Genomic DNA, 13,256 nt, shown 5'->3' with positions numbered 1-13,256 from the left:
TGGAGAAATCCTGACAACTTTCATTGAAAAAGACAAATGTAAGAGCTAGGGATAGAAATCAGGAGGGGTGCATGGACCCAGCAGGCAGAGGTCCCTGAGCGGTACCAAAAATAAATAAATAAATAAATAAAATCCCAAAACAAAACATAGGAAACAAAGTTCATTTTGCCAAATTATAGATGATTAACCTCGGAAGTTCTGGTTTCTAATGCTAACTTAAACAACAACAACAACACCAAAAACGAAAAACAAAACAAAAAGGGAGGATTAGAAAACAGGAGGAGGGAGAAAGAGTGTCACTATTATTTGCAGGAATAGTTTGCTTCTGTTTTTCGGATTCCAAACATGTATGACTAAGCATGTGATGACAACATACCAGGCAGACTGATAGGGACTCAGGAGAAAGAATACTTCATGGCAGAAACAGTGAAACAAACCTCCCATACCAATGTAACTATGCAGCCATGATTATTCTTTGAACATTCGGACTGACTTCTTCGGTCACCATGTTGATAAAGGATAAAGGCCCATTCTCCAAGTCACTAGGAGTCTCCCAGCTCAGCTCAAGAGCATCAGAGAATAAATGTTAGTGATTTTTTTATTGCTTCTTTTAAAAACACACTTCTTCCTGCCAGTGTACCACTTTTTAAGACTTGTTATCTAGATGATTTATACAAATTTTCAAAACATTACCCAATAATCTACGCTTCCTCTTTCAATAGTTCTCAAATTCAATTTTACTTGTCAAGTAGTGAGAAAAGAAAACCAGAAGGGGTCAGTATTTTATATGTGATTGATTTTCTTCCAGGAAATGGATGACATGATACATTACTGCAATAAGATACCTATATTTTTGTGATAAATCATACTCCTCAGTTAGCACATTCCCAAGCCCAAATCATGTAAACTTCTCCTACACAAACATCAAAGGCACTTTCTAAAAAGCTGCCGTGTTTATCACTTTCAGCATGTCTCTCCACTCTGCATTCTTCTAAATATATTGACGTGGAAATGGAGTGACAGAGTTCTACTGTGTAATATATATATACATATGACACACAAGCAGCAGTGAGTGGCTCACAGATTATTTTGAGAAGCAACAATAACGGTATACTTTAAACAGCATTCTATGGATAAAACTGGGTTATCTTCAATTATTCCTTTAATTCTTGCTCTTCAGTCTTTGATTCTAAGAATAGCCTCGAGCAGTGGTTTTTGACCTTCTTAATTCTTCAACCCTTTAACATAGTTCCTTCATGCTGTGGTGACCCAACCATAAAATTATTTTCATTGTTATACTTTATAACTGTAATTTTGCTACTATTATGAATCATAATATAAATAGTTCTGGAGACAGCAGTTTGCCAGGGGAACCATGACCTACAGGTTGAGACAGACTGGCTTAGGGGCTACTGTGTGATAGAATTTTATATAATGTGTATGTTCATCCTTGAGAGACTCAGCAGAGATTGTCATGTAAGCCAGAGTCCATCAGCTCTTAAACTTTGGGGATCTGTCCTCTGACATCACTGTGCTATTTGTGTTTTTAGCCATCAACAGTACAAAAAAAAGTGTGGGTTAAATTACTACGGTCATGACTGCATATAATACTATACATAGATTTGGTTTTTTGAATGATTTTGTAGGAGACTATAAGTGCTAAAGACAGAGCTCAGTTCAGTTGAGCGTTTGCCTAGCCTGTGCAAGGCTCTGGGTTCGAACTTCAGCACCACAGGACACTCCTACCAACAAAGAACAAAACAACTTGCACATATACTAAAAGTTCTTTTGAGAAATAAACACAAACCTTCCACTAAACAAAACACCACTTTTCAGTTCTACACCACGTAAAATGTGCACGATTAATATATGACTACAGATCATTAACTTTCAAAAGCTAAAATTTTAAACCCTATGAAGATCACCTATCTAAGGAATCATTAAAAAAAATCTGGGAAGATCATGGATGGCCTGAACTAGAGATCCTCCCCTGCTTCAGCCCCTACAAGTGCTGGACTTACAGTCTGAGGCAAAGGTCTGGACTCATTGCCTTCTCTCTGTTTTTAGAACCATCTTTTGTCCCTAGTATTAGGCCAGGCAATATTTTTTCCTAACTGCTCTTTGTAAGGATCTATCAATTCTTTGCAGTTTGGCTAAACTTATATGTATAAATTTACTCTCTTGTAAATTGCATATAAATCCATTTATCTCATATTACAAAATAAAATGATTATACCTTTTCTGAAAAAAATAAGTATGCAAGGAAAATTAAGAACACCGGCCAAAGAAACTTCTTTGTAAATGATATGGTATCTCTGATTTTAAAAATTACCATAATCCTTTTCTTTTCTGAAATGAACAGGGAGATATGGAAAGATTGTTTGCTATGCTTTATCTTTTAAACCTCAAGACTTGTCTGTATCAGGAAATCGGACCTTTTTTATCCATGTTTCTACAGCTTGTGTATTTGACTTTCTGCCCTTTTCATCATTATCACCTGGCCAGATACCAATTTCAGCTGCTCCTAGTCACTCTGCCTACAGAGCGGCCTAGGAATCAGAGGCAAGGCTTCCAGGCTCCCTGTTCACAGGAGGGGACAGGACAGCTGCAGAGATGGCCTTCCCCAGGTACATATGATGACATGAACACTGACCCCAAATATGCCCGACAGTCAGTTCTGTGCCTTGTCAACCTCCTTTAGCATACACCGTTTTGTCTGAGGGTTAAGGAGATGGAGGAGTGGAGTGCCTACTAACACAAGCTTCAGCTCTTGCGTCCTAAGAGGTGGAAGTATGTTATGATCTTCAGAATGAGGAAAAATGCTATTGGATCTTAAAGAAAATTTAGTATATGGAAAAAAATAAAGTCAAACCAAAAGCATGCTTTGTCTATATAAAAGCTAAAATAATCAAAATATATTATGAAAATTGTTTTGCTGCTATGCCTAATTACCTTGCAGCACAATAATGATTACAAGATTATTTTGATCAGTTTAACTTTGACCAGAATAATTATAACTGTGTATTCCAAATATTCAGGCTTTGAGATTTATTGTTTTTAAAGAAACATTTACTGAGCTCCTTTATTTGTTTGGCACTACATTGAGAATAACAGTTACTCTCTGATCCACAGAGTCAACCAAGCAGGGCTATAGGGGCTCACAAAGACTGAGTAATAATTACAGGCCATGTATGATCTAAGCTAGGTCGTCTGCATATACATTACTTTACAGTTTGGTGTTCTGGTGGGACTCCTAATAGTGTGTGTGTGTGTGGGGGGGGGGGGGTCTCTGATGTTTTCGCCTGTGCTTCAGACCCTTTTCCTCCTATTGGGTTGCTTTGTCCAGTCTTGATATGAGGGGTCTGTGCCTGGGCTTACTGTAATTTGTTATCTGTCTTATTGAGAGAAATAACACAGGCAAGTGTCTAGTGGAGACTGGCTATAGACAACACATACACACACACACACACACAAACACACATCTATTTTTTTCCCTTGGGGAACAGTGTTTCTCTATGTAGCTATGGCTATCCTGAAACTCACTCTGGAGATCAGGCAGGCCTCGAACTCAGAGATTCACCTGCCTCTTCCTCCTGAGTGTTGGGAATAAAAGCATGGGGCCACTATTGCCCAGCTCACCATTTTTAATAAAAGTAAGGATGTCATAAGAATATCATTGATTAATGCTTCAATATAGGGTTAGCAAAGCTGATTCTGAAGAACAACAGTCAGAAGGGAGGGTTAGAACGACTTAGAACTCTAAGGCAATGCACTGGCCTCAGACTTGAAAACTAAAGGGACTACATGCGGTGTCGCTCCCCTGAAATACACGTACGTGGAGCCTTAAGACAGTGAAGGTTAAAGAAGTAAGAGTGAGTCAGGTGAAAGAGAGGCCTTGACTATTAGGTTACAGAGCTGGAAATTTTCCTGCTATGGAGAAAGCGCTAAAACTCTGCCAGGATAATGAGGGTTCAGATGGACCTCTCAGATGAAATGCTTTGGCTTCAGCGTATGGAATGAAGTGGTGGAGCTCACCACTGCAAGCCTGTCAGAAGCCGGCTGAAGTCATTTCAGTGAAAGATTCTGGGAGGATCTAGCTTAGGTTGTGAGGAATTGAGGGAACTGGATGGAGTTGACAGATATGTAACAGTTACAACAGAAATGTCTTAGTGATTGATTGGATATGGGAGAAAAGGGGGGTAGTTGAAAATGGCTTTCTGACATAGGCAAAGACATTGCAGAATGTCATTTACTAAGAAAGAAAACAGGCAGATTGATAAGGCTTTGTTTTTACTTTTTATTGATTTTGGCAGTGGACCTAATAAATCATTAACTTAACTAACTTAACTTACTGAGTTTTAACTTAACTGAGACTTATTTTCTAGAGAGCCATGTTACGTTAAGAAGTGCATAAGTCCAAGGCTAGGGAGAAATCTCAATTTAGATATATATTTAAAATACAGCACTTTACATCATTTGAAGCCGTCATACAGCAAAATGAGATTAGCAACTTAAAGAAACACAAGTTTTTTTTGAGATGAGCTATGTAAGAACTAAGAAAAATATAGAGAAGACACAACCACAAGTAAAAAGAAAACATAATCACAAACTTCAAGAACAGAGAATATTTTAAGAGAGAGCAAGTACAACCTCCTTAGCAATCAGGGAAATGAAAATCAAAACAACGTTGAGATACCATCTTACTCCTGTCAGATTGGCTAAAATCAAAAACACCAATGATAGCCTTTGCTGGAGAGGTTGTGGAGTAAGGGGTACATTCATCCATTGCTGGTGGGAATGCAAACTTGTGCAACCGCTTTGGAAAGCAGTGTGGTGGTTTCTCAGGAAATTAGGGATCAACCTACCCCAGGACCCAGCAATCCCACTCTTGGGAATTTACCCAAGAGATGCCCAATCATATTACAAAAGCATTTGTTCAACTATGTTTATAGCAGCATTATTTGTAATAGCCAGAACCTGGAAACAACCTAGATGCCCTTCAGTGGAAGAATGGATGAAGAAACTGTGGAATATATACATATTAGAGTACTACTCGGCGGTAAAAAACAATGACATCTTGAATTTTGCATGCAAATGGATGGAAATAGAAAACACCATCCTGAGTGAGGTAACCCAGGCCCAAAAAGATGAACATGGGATGTACTCACTCATAATTGGTTTCTAGCCATAAATAAAGGACATCGAGCCTATAATTCGTGATCCTAGAGAAGCTAAATAAGAAGGTTAATCCAAAGAAAAACATATAGTTATCCTCCTGGATACTGGAAGTAGACAAGATTGCTGGACAAAAAATGGGAACATGGGGGTGGGGTGGGATGGGGGGATAGGAGGATGGGGAGAGAAAAGCGTGAAGTGGAGGATGGGAAGAGCTTGGGGGAATAGGATGGTTGGGATATAGGAAGGGTGGATATGGGAACAAGGAATTATATATCTTAATTAAGGGAGCCATTCTTGGGTTGGCAGAGACTTGACTCTAGAGGGGTTCCCATGTATCCAGGAAGATGCCCCCAGCTAGTTCCTTGGGCAGCTGAGGAGAGGGAGCCATAAATGTCCAGATCCTATTGCCATACTCATGAATATCTTGCATATCACCATAGAATCTTCACCAGGCGTTGGATGGAGAAAATGACAGAGCCCCACATTGGAGCACCGGACTGAGCTCCCAAGGACCTGATGAGGAGCAAAAGGAGGGAGATCATGAGCAAGGAAGTCAGGACCGTGAGGGGTGCGTTCACCCATTGAGACAGTGGGACAGAACTAACGGGAGACCACCAAGTCCAGTTGGAATGGGACTGATGGAACAGGCGACCAAACCAGACTCTCTGAATGTGGCTGATGGTGGAGGAGGAATGAGAAACCAAGGACAACGGCGATGGGCTTGGACTCTTCAGCATGGACGGGCTCACTGTGAGCCTTGTCAGCTTGGTTGCTCACCTTCCTGGACTTAGGGGAAGTTGGTAGGACCTTGGACTTAACATAGTGAAGGGAACCCTGATGGCTCTTTGACCTGGAGAGGGAGGGAGTGGGGGTATGGGTGGAAGGGAGGGGAGGGAAGGGGAAGGAGGAGGGGAGGAGATGGAAATCTGTAATAAAAAAAAATGAGAAAGGAAAAAAAGAGAGCAAGTAGCCACCAAAGGAAAGTGCAAGACCATAGGCTGGTACCATAGATTCTGGAAGGAAATATAAATATGATAAAAAAAAAAGCTATTATGCACATCTACTGAGACAAAGGACAGCATGCAAAAATGTTGTCGAAGGAGAAAGAAAACAGGATACAATAGACTATTCCTCTTGAATAGTTCACAGGCGTTGAGGAAGAGGCAGATCTATATAGTCTGAAACATCACAAATAAAAAGTACAAGAACATACGTGCATAATAACACCTATTTTTTAATGTATTTTTTATCCATACTTACCTACATACACAGAGACTGAAGCAGAAAGTTTACAGGCATATAAACAGAACTTAAGCCTAACAATCAGCTTTGTAAAGAAAGACAGTATAAGACTGGGTGTGTGGCCAACAGGTTTACATCACTTGACAGTTTTTACAGCATCAGTATTTCCAGATCTTATAAATACACTTAAAAATACATTTTAGGTGGCCATGGTGGCTCACGCCTATAACTTGGGCACTTGAAAAATACTGATGCACGAGGGCTGAAAGGTGCTGGAGCCGGGCTGGGTTACACAGCAGAATACTGTGACAGGAACACTAAGAGGAGAAAGGAAAGAAAGGAGAACAAAGGGAGGAATCTTAAAATCCTGTCAAATCTGGGCACATGAGGTGTCTCAGCAGGTAATAGCCATGCAAACCTGATGATTCGCAATCAATACCTGGAATCAATGGAGGAAAGAAAGAACTGACTTCCACAAGTTCCATACATGTACCATGCACCACGCTGTGCATGCCTGCATGCATACACACACACACAAACACACACACACACACACACACATACACACACACCCAGACACTTATAATAAATAAAAATTCAAAATCTGTCTAACTTATTTTAAAAATAGATTGAGTAAAATTAAGATTGAAAGATAGTCAACTGACAATTAGATATTTAAGAACTTTAATAAGAAAAGGTTTGTAAAAATGAAGCAAGCAGAAAACAATAAATTGAGATGAACTGAAAAGAAAGGCATTAAATAAAATGGAAAACTCAAAGAAACTGGTAATGGCAATGGCAAAAATAAAAACCAGTAAAGGATATTTCATATGAGGAGAAAAAAGAAAAATTCTCTCGCTGTTTACTCACAGTTTAGAAAAACTAAGAAAGACATGCAGAAGACAGATGTCACAACAGCTCCCATTTTCCTAAGAAGTTCACTTTTCAGAAAATTACAAAGATAGGAATCTGGCCCCAGACTGCTTTCCCTAGTAAAACAGGGTAATAGGCTCCTGGCCTGGTACAGACCTTGGCAGAAAACAACTGAATTACAGCAAAATCCCTGATGTTGTTTTGAAAAATACATTGAGGGGAGGAAGCAACACAGCAGAAAGATGACCTGGAATTTTTTGCTTGCAACCTTTGGAGGAATTAATCAGAACACCCATAAGAAAAAAAGCTTCCCATATGCCTGCCTGACATGCTTGGCTGCTGCTGTTTAAATTATAGTAGGAACACAAACAAGCTTTTGAATAGACAGTCCTCACCTTAAGAGGTCTACCTGTAGGAGAGGCAAATTGCTCCTTTGCTGGATCCTATAGGCAGCCTTCTGAGAGTCAGATGAGAACAGCCAGCTTCGATCATTTGAACATGGAGCATCAACTAACACCTGGAGAAAACAAAGACAAACAGTGCGAACATACTTAGGATGAGGAATATGGCACAGCTACATGACAAACAGCATGTAAATAAACCCCTGCCTTAGGAATCCAAACATATGACATGTTAAGTCCTGTGATGTACTTGTCTCTGATAGTTCGCCAAACATTTTCCTATGCAGTATTAGTGTTTGTTTCAATACAGAGAGGGGGCATTAATGAAATAAGTCTACTAATGTCTAGTATTTGAATTTAATGTTCTTTTTTTGTTTTGGGTTTTCAAGACAGGGTTCCTCTGTGTAGCCTGGAACTCACTCTGTAGATGAAGTTGGCCTCGAACTCAGAGATCTACCTGCCTCTACCTTCCATGTCCCGGGAGAAAAGACATGCACCATTACACCAGGCTGAATTGAATATTCTTGACTACAAATGAAACTTACAAAAGTGACTCATCTTCAGAAAACATAACTGTTTTTCTGAACCCACAGTATTTCTTTCTTTCTTTTTCCTTTTTTACCCTAGTAAAATTATACATTGTTGGGGGCTGAATCCAGGGCCCAGTGTTTATTTTTAAGAATTAAAAAAATTCAATTTTAATTTACTGAAATGGCTTTTCTTTATCTATCATACTCTGATATGAAATATTCTGAATTAAAATAAAATGTACAAATATTTTAACTGGTTCGGATGATAACTGATCATTTCCAGAGTAACTCTGCGGTACCAGAAAACAGAAAACATTCTATAATCCCCAAACCCAATGTCACTGTTTCCACTGAACCATACTAACCATCAAATGAAAAATGCCTCCACATCCAGTTTATCAAAATCTCCCAGAACAGTGAGAAAGTGTACCATCTGGAAGCAGAAGGCGAAGAACAACAGAGCAACACAATACCGTATCACTAGGAGTCTGTCAGCTTTTCACAGTACAATAAAAGTACCTTGTCAAACGTTTCAGGCTGGGCATCTCCCATTTCTCTGCCATCCGATTCAGACACTTTAATTACATTTATCAAAGGCTGTGGGATGAAAGATTCCAACGTCTGTCGCAGCCATCCCACTCTCAGACGATCATATTCGTTACAAAGAAGATAACCTAAATGTAAAAGATTAAAAAGTTCCAGAGTAGTCCGAGGCAACAGAACTGGGAAAGTTTTACTTTTTAACAGACTTCAGAAAAATCAATCCTTTGGAGTTATATGGAGATATGGCTCAGAGGTAAACATTATGATAACTTTGAAAACAAAACCACATACTTTATTGAATATTTGCCATGTTAAGCCTCCCAGCCTCCCAGAAGCGCTCATGTTTATTCAATCAAGTTTAATTTGTGATGTGAAACTTATAGATTCCTAGAGGTGCGGCACAGCCATTACCTCATGTATAATTTTCACCCTGCAGTACCAGCTGTGGAGAGTAGGCAATATATTCTGATAGGTGTATAAAGTTCCTTGCTGGGACAACACATTCATTTTAAATGAAGGAAAGTAATACAGTGTCAAATAAAATGGATAAGAATATAAGCTACCGGTAAGGAAAACATGGGTTTAAACTGTGAGCTGAGAGCCTAGGACAGTTATTTAACTCTGTGACAGTCTTTGTTACCTTGTGGCGATTGGTACGATGGGGATCATAGTTGCACAATGGTTGTTATGATTAAATGGGACAGAAACTCAGAACAAGATGGTGGCTGAAGAAATGGTGGCCTCCCCACAGAGACACTGGTTTAAGGGTACGAGGAGTCAGGTAAGAGGCAGTGTCTGGTCTTGGCACTGAATAAGAAGAGCTGCAGTGAAGAAAGAAAGAGGTGTCCTTGTCCATACCCTTCCAGTTCTAGGCAGTGTGATGAGAGACTCCTCTTACTTGGGGGAGGGGAAAGGAATCAAGTCCAGACTTTGACTTGAAACCCAGTAGCATAACCTGCCACAATGAAACCCTGTGCCTACTAATCTTATAGCTCTTACACCAGGCTATTACTTGCAGACTGTGACTGGATGTTCTCCTTAGTTAGGCAGGCAGGAGCTGCCACCACTCCTCCACCAACCTTGGGAAGCAGAGTGAGAAAGGAGACTCCAAGTACTGGAAGTGTTGTGGATATAGATTGATAGGTCTGTTTGCTATGATGCTTGTAGCATTGTTTGTTATCTGAGTTAGTTGGGGCCAGCTGGAGTAGGGAACGTTTCATGCCTTGTAAAAACCTGTTAAAGAATTCTATATCCCTCATTCCTTCCCATGTGATGTTTTCTATGCTATTCAAGTAAATACAGAGCTAAGTTTCTTCTTAGGGATACAGCCATGGACATAGACACACAGACACAAGGACAGACAAGACAGCAGTCAGCCAAACACAGATTCAGATTTCTATAACAGATTACAGATAGAAGAGATGATGGAAGACACAGGGAGAGAGAAGTAAGCAATTCAAACCTGGGCTTGCTCTTGGTAAAACTACTCCAAGGCCAGGATTATGATTTCTTTTCCTTAATACAATACACATTCATTTGAGGTTGTTACTAGTGTGATAAACTGACAATAAAGGACCCAGTGCCAGGCTGGTACAACTAACACCAGGCAGATCTTAGCAATCCCAGTCCTCAGGCTAATGTCCATGGACAGAGCTCCTAAACTGTCTGAATGCCACCATCAACTGAACTCATAACCTAGCCAGCATCTCTTATGGTTGGATATAGATGCTCTGGACCATGAACAGACATAAATCCACCAAGGAACAGACAGTATATAGCAATGTAGGTCTTAGTGTCCCTCTGTTACAATGATCTTAGTAGCCAATATACTCTGTACACAGTGTTTTTAACCATGGAACTGCCAACTCCATTTCTTCCCTGACTCCAGACAAATCAGGGGGAGCAGCTGTCCACTTCATGGCAAGTAGAGGGAAGTGCTGGGGCAGTGAAACGGTCAGTGACTAAAGGATTCTGCCACTAAGCCTGACAACCTGAGAAAGGAGACCATTAATTCCTGAGAGGAGGAGATAACTGACTACTGCAAGTCATAAGCTGACCTCTCTGAGCGTGCCCCTGCAAGAGTACATGCGTAGGTACATGCATAGGTAGGTAAGTAGGTAGGTAGGAAAGAAGACAGGTAGGTAGACAGATTAGATAGATAGCTAGGTGTTGCTGATATTTATTTAAGGAAATATAAGGGAGTATACATTAATCCACGAAATAAAGTGTGGCACAGAACTAGATATAGCTCTATTGCTTGTCCATAGGCCAGTGACTGCAGCTAAGGCTATCCCAGCTTTGGGGTAAGGTTTGTTATGACAAACTACTACATTTAGGCACTCCTCTAGCGCCTTCTAAATTACATACCTACTGAATACACGTGACAAAATATGGTTTGGGGAATCAGGGAGCTGAACCAGCAGCTACAACAACAACAACAACAACAACAAAAAAAACAACAGGCTACAACAACAACAACAAAAAAAACCAACAGTGGAACTGTGATAAACCTAGACTCAGGGTGCCATCTAGTGCTGAAATACCAGAAAGATCCACAGACTCACACAAACCACCTAGAACTCTGAAAGAGCAGGCACAAACAGCTAGGTTATAAGGGCTGGGAGAAATAACTAATGTTTATACATGGCCTATGTCGTAATCAAGCATCAGAATTCACAGAATCGTGACCAAGTCTAATGGATAAAATAAGAAACTGACCATAAAACAAACCGTCCCTGGCTAATGGAAAGAGCGAAAAGTAGCACTTTTAGGGAAACTTGGTAAGCTTCAGAAAACTCAGAGAAATCACAGATTAAAGCGACTTTTAGAAATATCAATTATTTAAATGCAACAGAAGGCAGAAATAGCAGAACAAATCAAACAAAATTCCAGTTGCCTTGAAATCAGAGTATTTGGAAACATACTGTTGGAGACAATACTAAAAAGAATAGAAATGTTAAAAAATTCCAGCAGATATGATGTAGTAGCTAAAAGGGCAAATACAACAAAACAAAGGGTTCATTCTAATATTTTCTACCAGCAAAGGTTAACCAGATGTCTAAACCTTACCACTGACAGCAAGAAAAATTTCCCTCTAGAAGGACTTCTGTCCTCATGGAGAAGCTTGACCATGCTACTCCAGGAAGCTGCATCATTCCTTGTGAACAGTTCATCTTTTACTGTTTAGGATCATAGCTGTTTGCTCTTTTTTCATTAAAAACCAGCACACTGCAAAACCTGTGCTAATGACAACAGTAATAATTTTAAAAAGCCAGTCCATCCCTGTGGTACAGGTGAAAGAAGTAGCACGTCTTTCTGGATCAACGGACAGACAAGCAGACTAATGCTTTAATTACACTAAACCCTTATGTCATCCAAAGCCACAGCCTCGTTGCCTAAAACAATGTCAATGTAAAAAAATTCAGTGCATAAATTGCACATTTAGTATGGCCTTCATTTTAAATTTTGCTTATGGAAGCACTGACTAGCGTTGCTTCTGCATTCCACATTTGAATAGTGTGGCTAACTTAGTTTGGGTTTTCAACATCACCATGAAGACATCAGTGCCTTGGAGGGAACCATTACCATTAGTGTATTTGATGAAAAGCTGCTTCAGTTGGAAAACTAGTGGTAGTTCACTGTCCTTGAGGAAGACTTGCCCTATCTGCAAAGGCCTAAATGTGATCAGTTTGTAACCTTTGTGTTTCTGAGCCAATTACCTTCATCACTACAAATGTGTAAAGTATCTCTAACCTATGAATGAGGTGGTTTAAAATTAAAATGCAACTTGTTAAAATGGAATTAGATTCAGGTATTTCTCTCCAATCTCCTACAGTATTACATATTCTATACCTAAAATTAATAAGCTTGTAAGAGTCAACTAAGAACATCATCAAGTAACATAGAAAGAGTGGGTGTAAAACAAATACTCCTTATAATAAATGAACTGACAAAAGCAGAGTCAAATTATAAAAATAATAATGTAGCCTTACTATTTACTTTTACTTCTTATACCAAACACATAAAGCTTCAGGTGCAGCATTTTATTGGAAATCTAAAACATACAGTGTATTTTTTTCTTTTAAATATTAATATATCTGTACCACAGCCTAGTACAACTGGCTTCACATTTTGAAAATGCTTCCAAAGGAAGAAATAAATTAGCATGAAGATGCATGTCCTGGGGGAAAATAATACCTTTCTAAGAGACAGGCAAGCTTGGAGGATCTGAAGAAATAGCTGTTTAGATCATCCACTTCCTAAAGGCATCTCCTTCCACATGGCTAATCACCAACTTTATAAATAATAGCAAGCTTCTCACTCATACATAATCTGAAGAAAATATGCTAGAGTTTTGAAACTTCCAGTACAGTAAAGAAGAACAGTTTAAAACACTAAGAGGCTGGAGAAAAGGCTCAGCTGGTCAGAGTTCTTGCTGCTCTTTTAGACGACCAGAGTTTGAGTGTGCACATCTGGTGGCCCACAGCTG

General features: G+C 39.5%; 1 protein-coding gene across 1 annotated transcript in view; it reads right to left on the bottom strand.

The window, feature by feature from the left end:
- The window catches only part of Nsun3 (NOP2/Sun RNA methyltransferase 3), a 50,399-nt gene that overhangs the window by 18,995 nt on the left and 18,148 nt on the right, over positions 1-13,256 (bottom strand). Inside the window, exons 4-5 of the mRNA XM_038345539.1 lie at positions 8,744-8,898; positions 7,689-7,810 (exon numbers count right to left, since the gene is read on the bottom strand). Coding sequence (XP_038201467.1) covers positions 7,689-7,810; positions 8,744-8,898 — 277 coding nt within the window. The remainder of the gene's footprint in view (positions 1-7,688; positions 7,811-8,743; positions 8,899-13,256) is intronic.

The sequence above is a fragment of the Arvicola amphibius genome, chromosome 10 (assembly GCF_903992535.2).
Source record: "Arvicola amphibius chromosome 10, mArvAmp1.2, whole genome shotgun sequence".
Classification (NCBI taxonomy): Eukaryota; Metazoa; Chordata; class Mammalia; order Rodentia; family Cricetidae; genus Arvicola; species Arvicola amphibius.
This window is presented reverse-complemented; position numbering and strand designations above follow the sequence as displayed.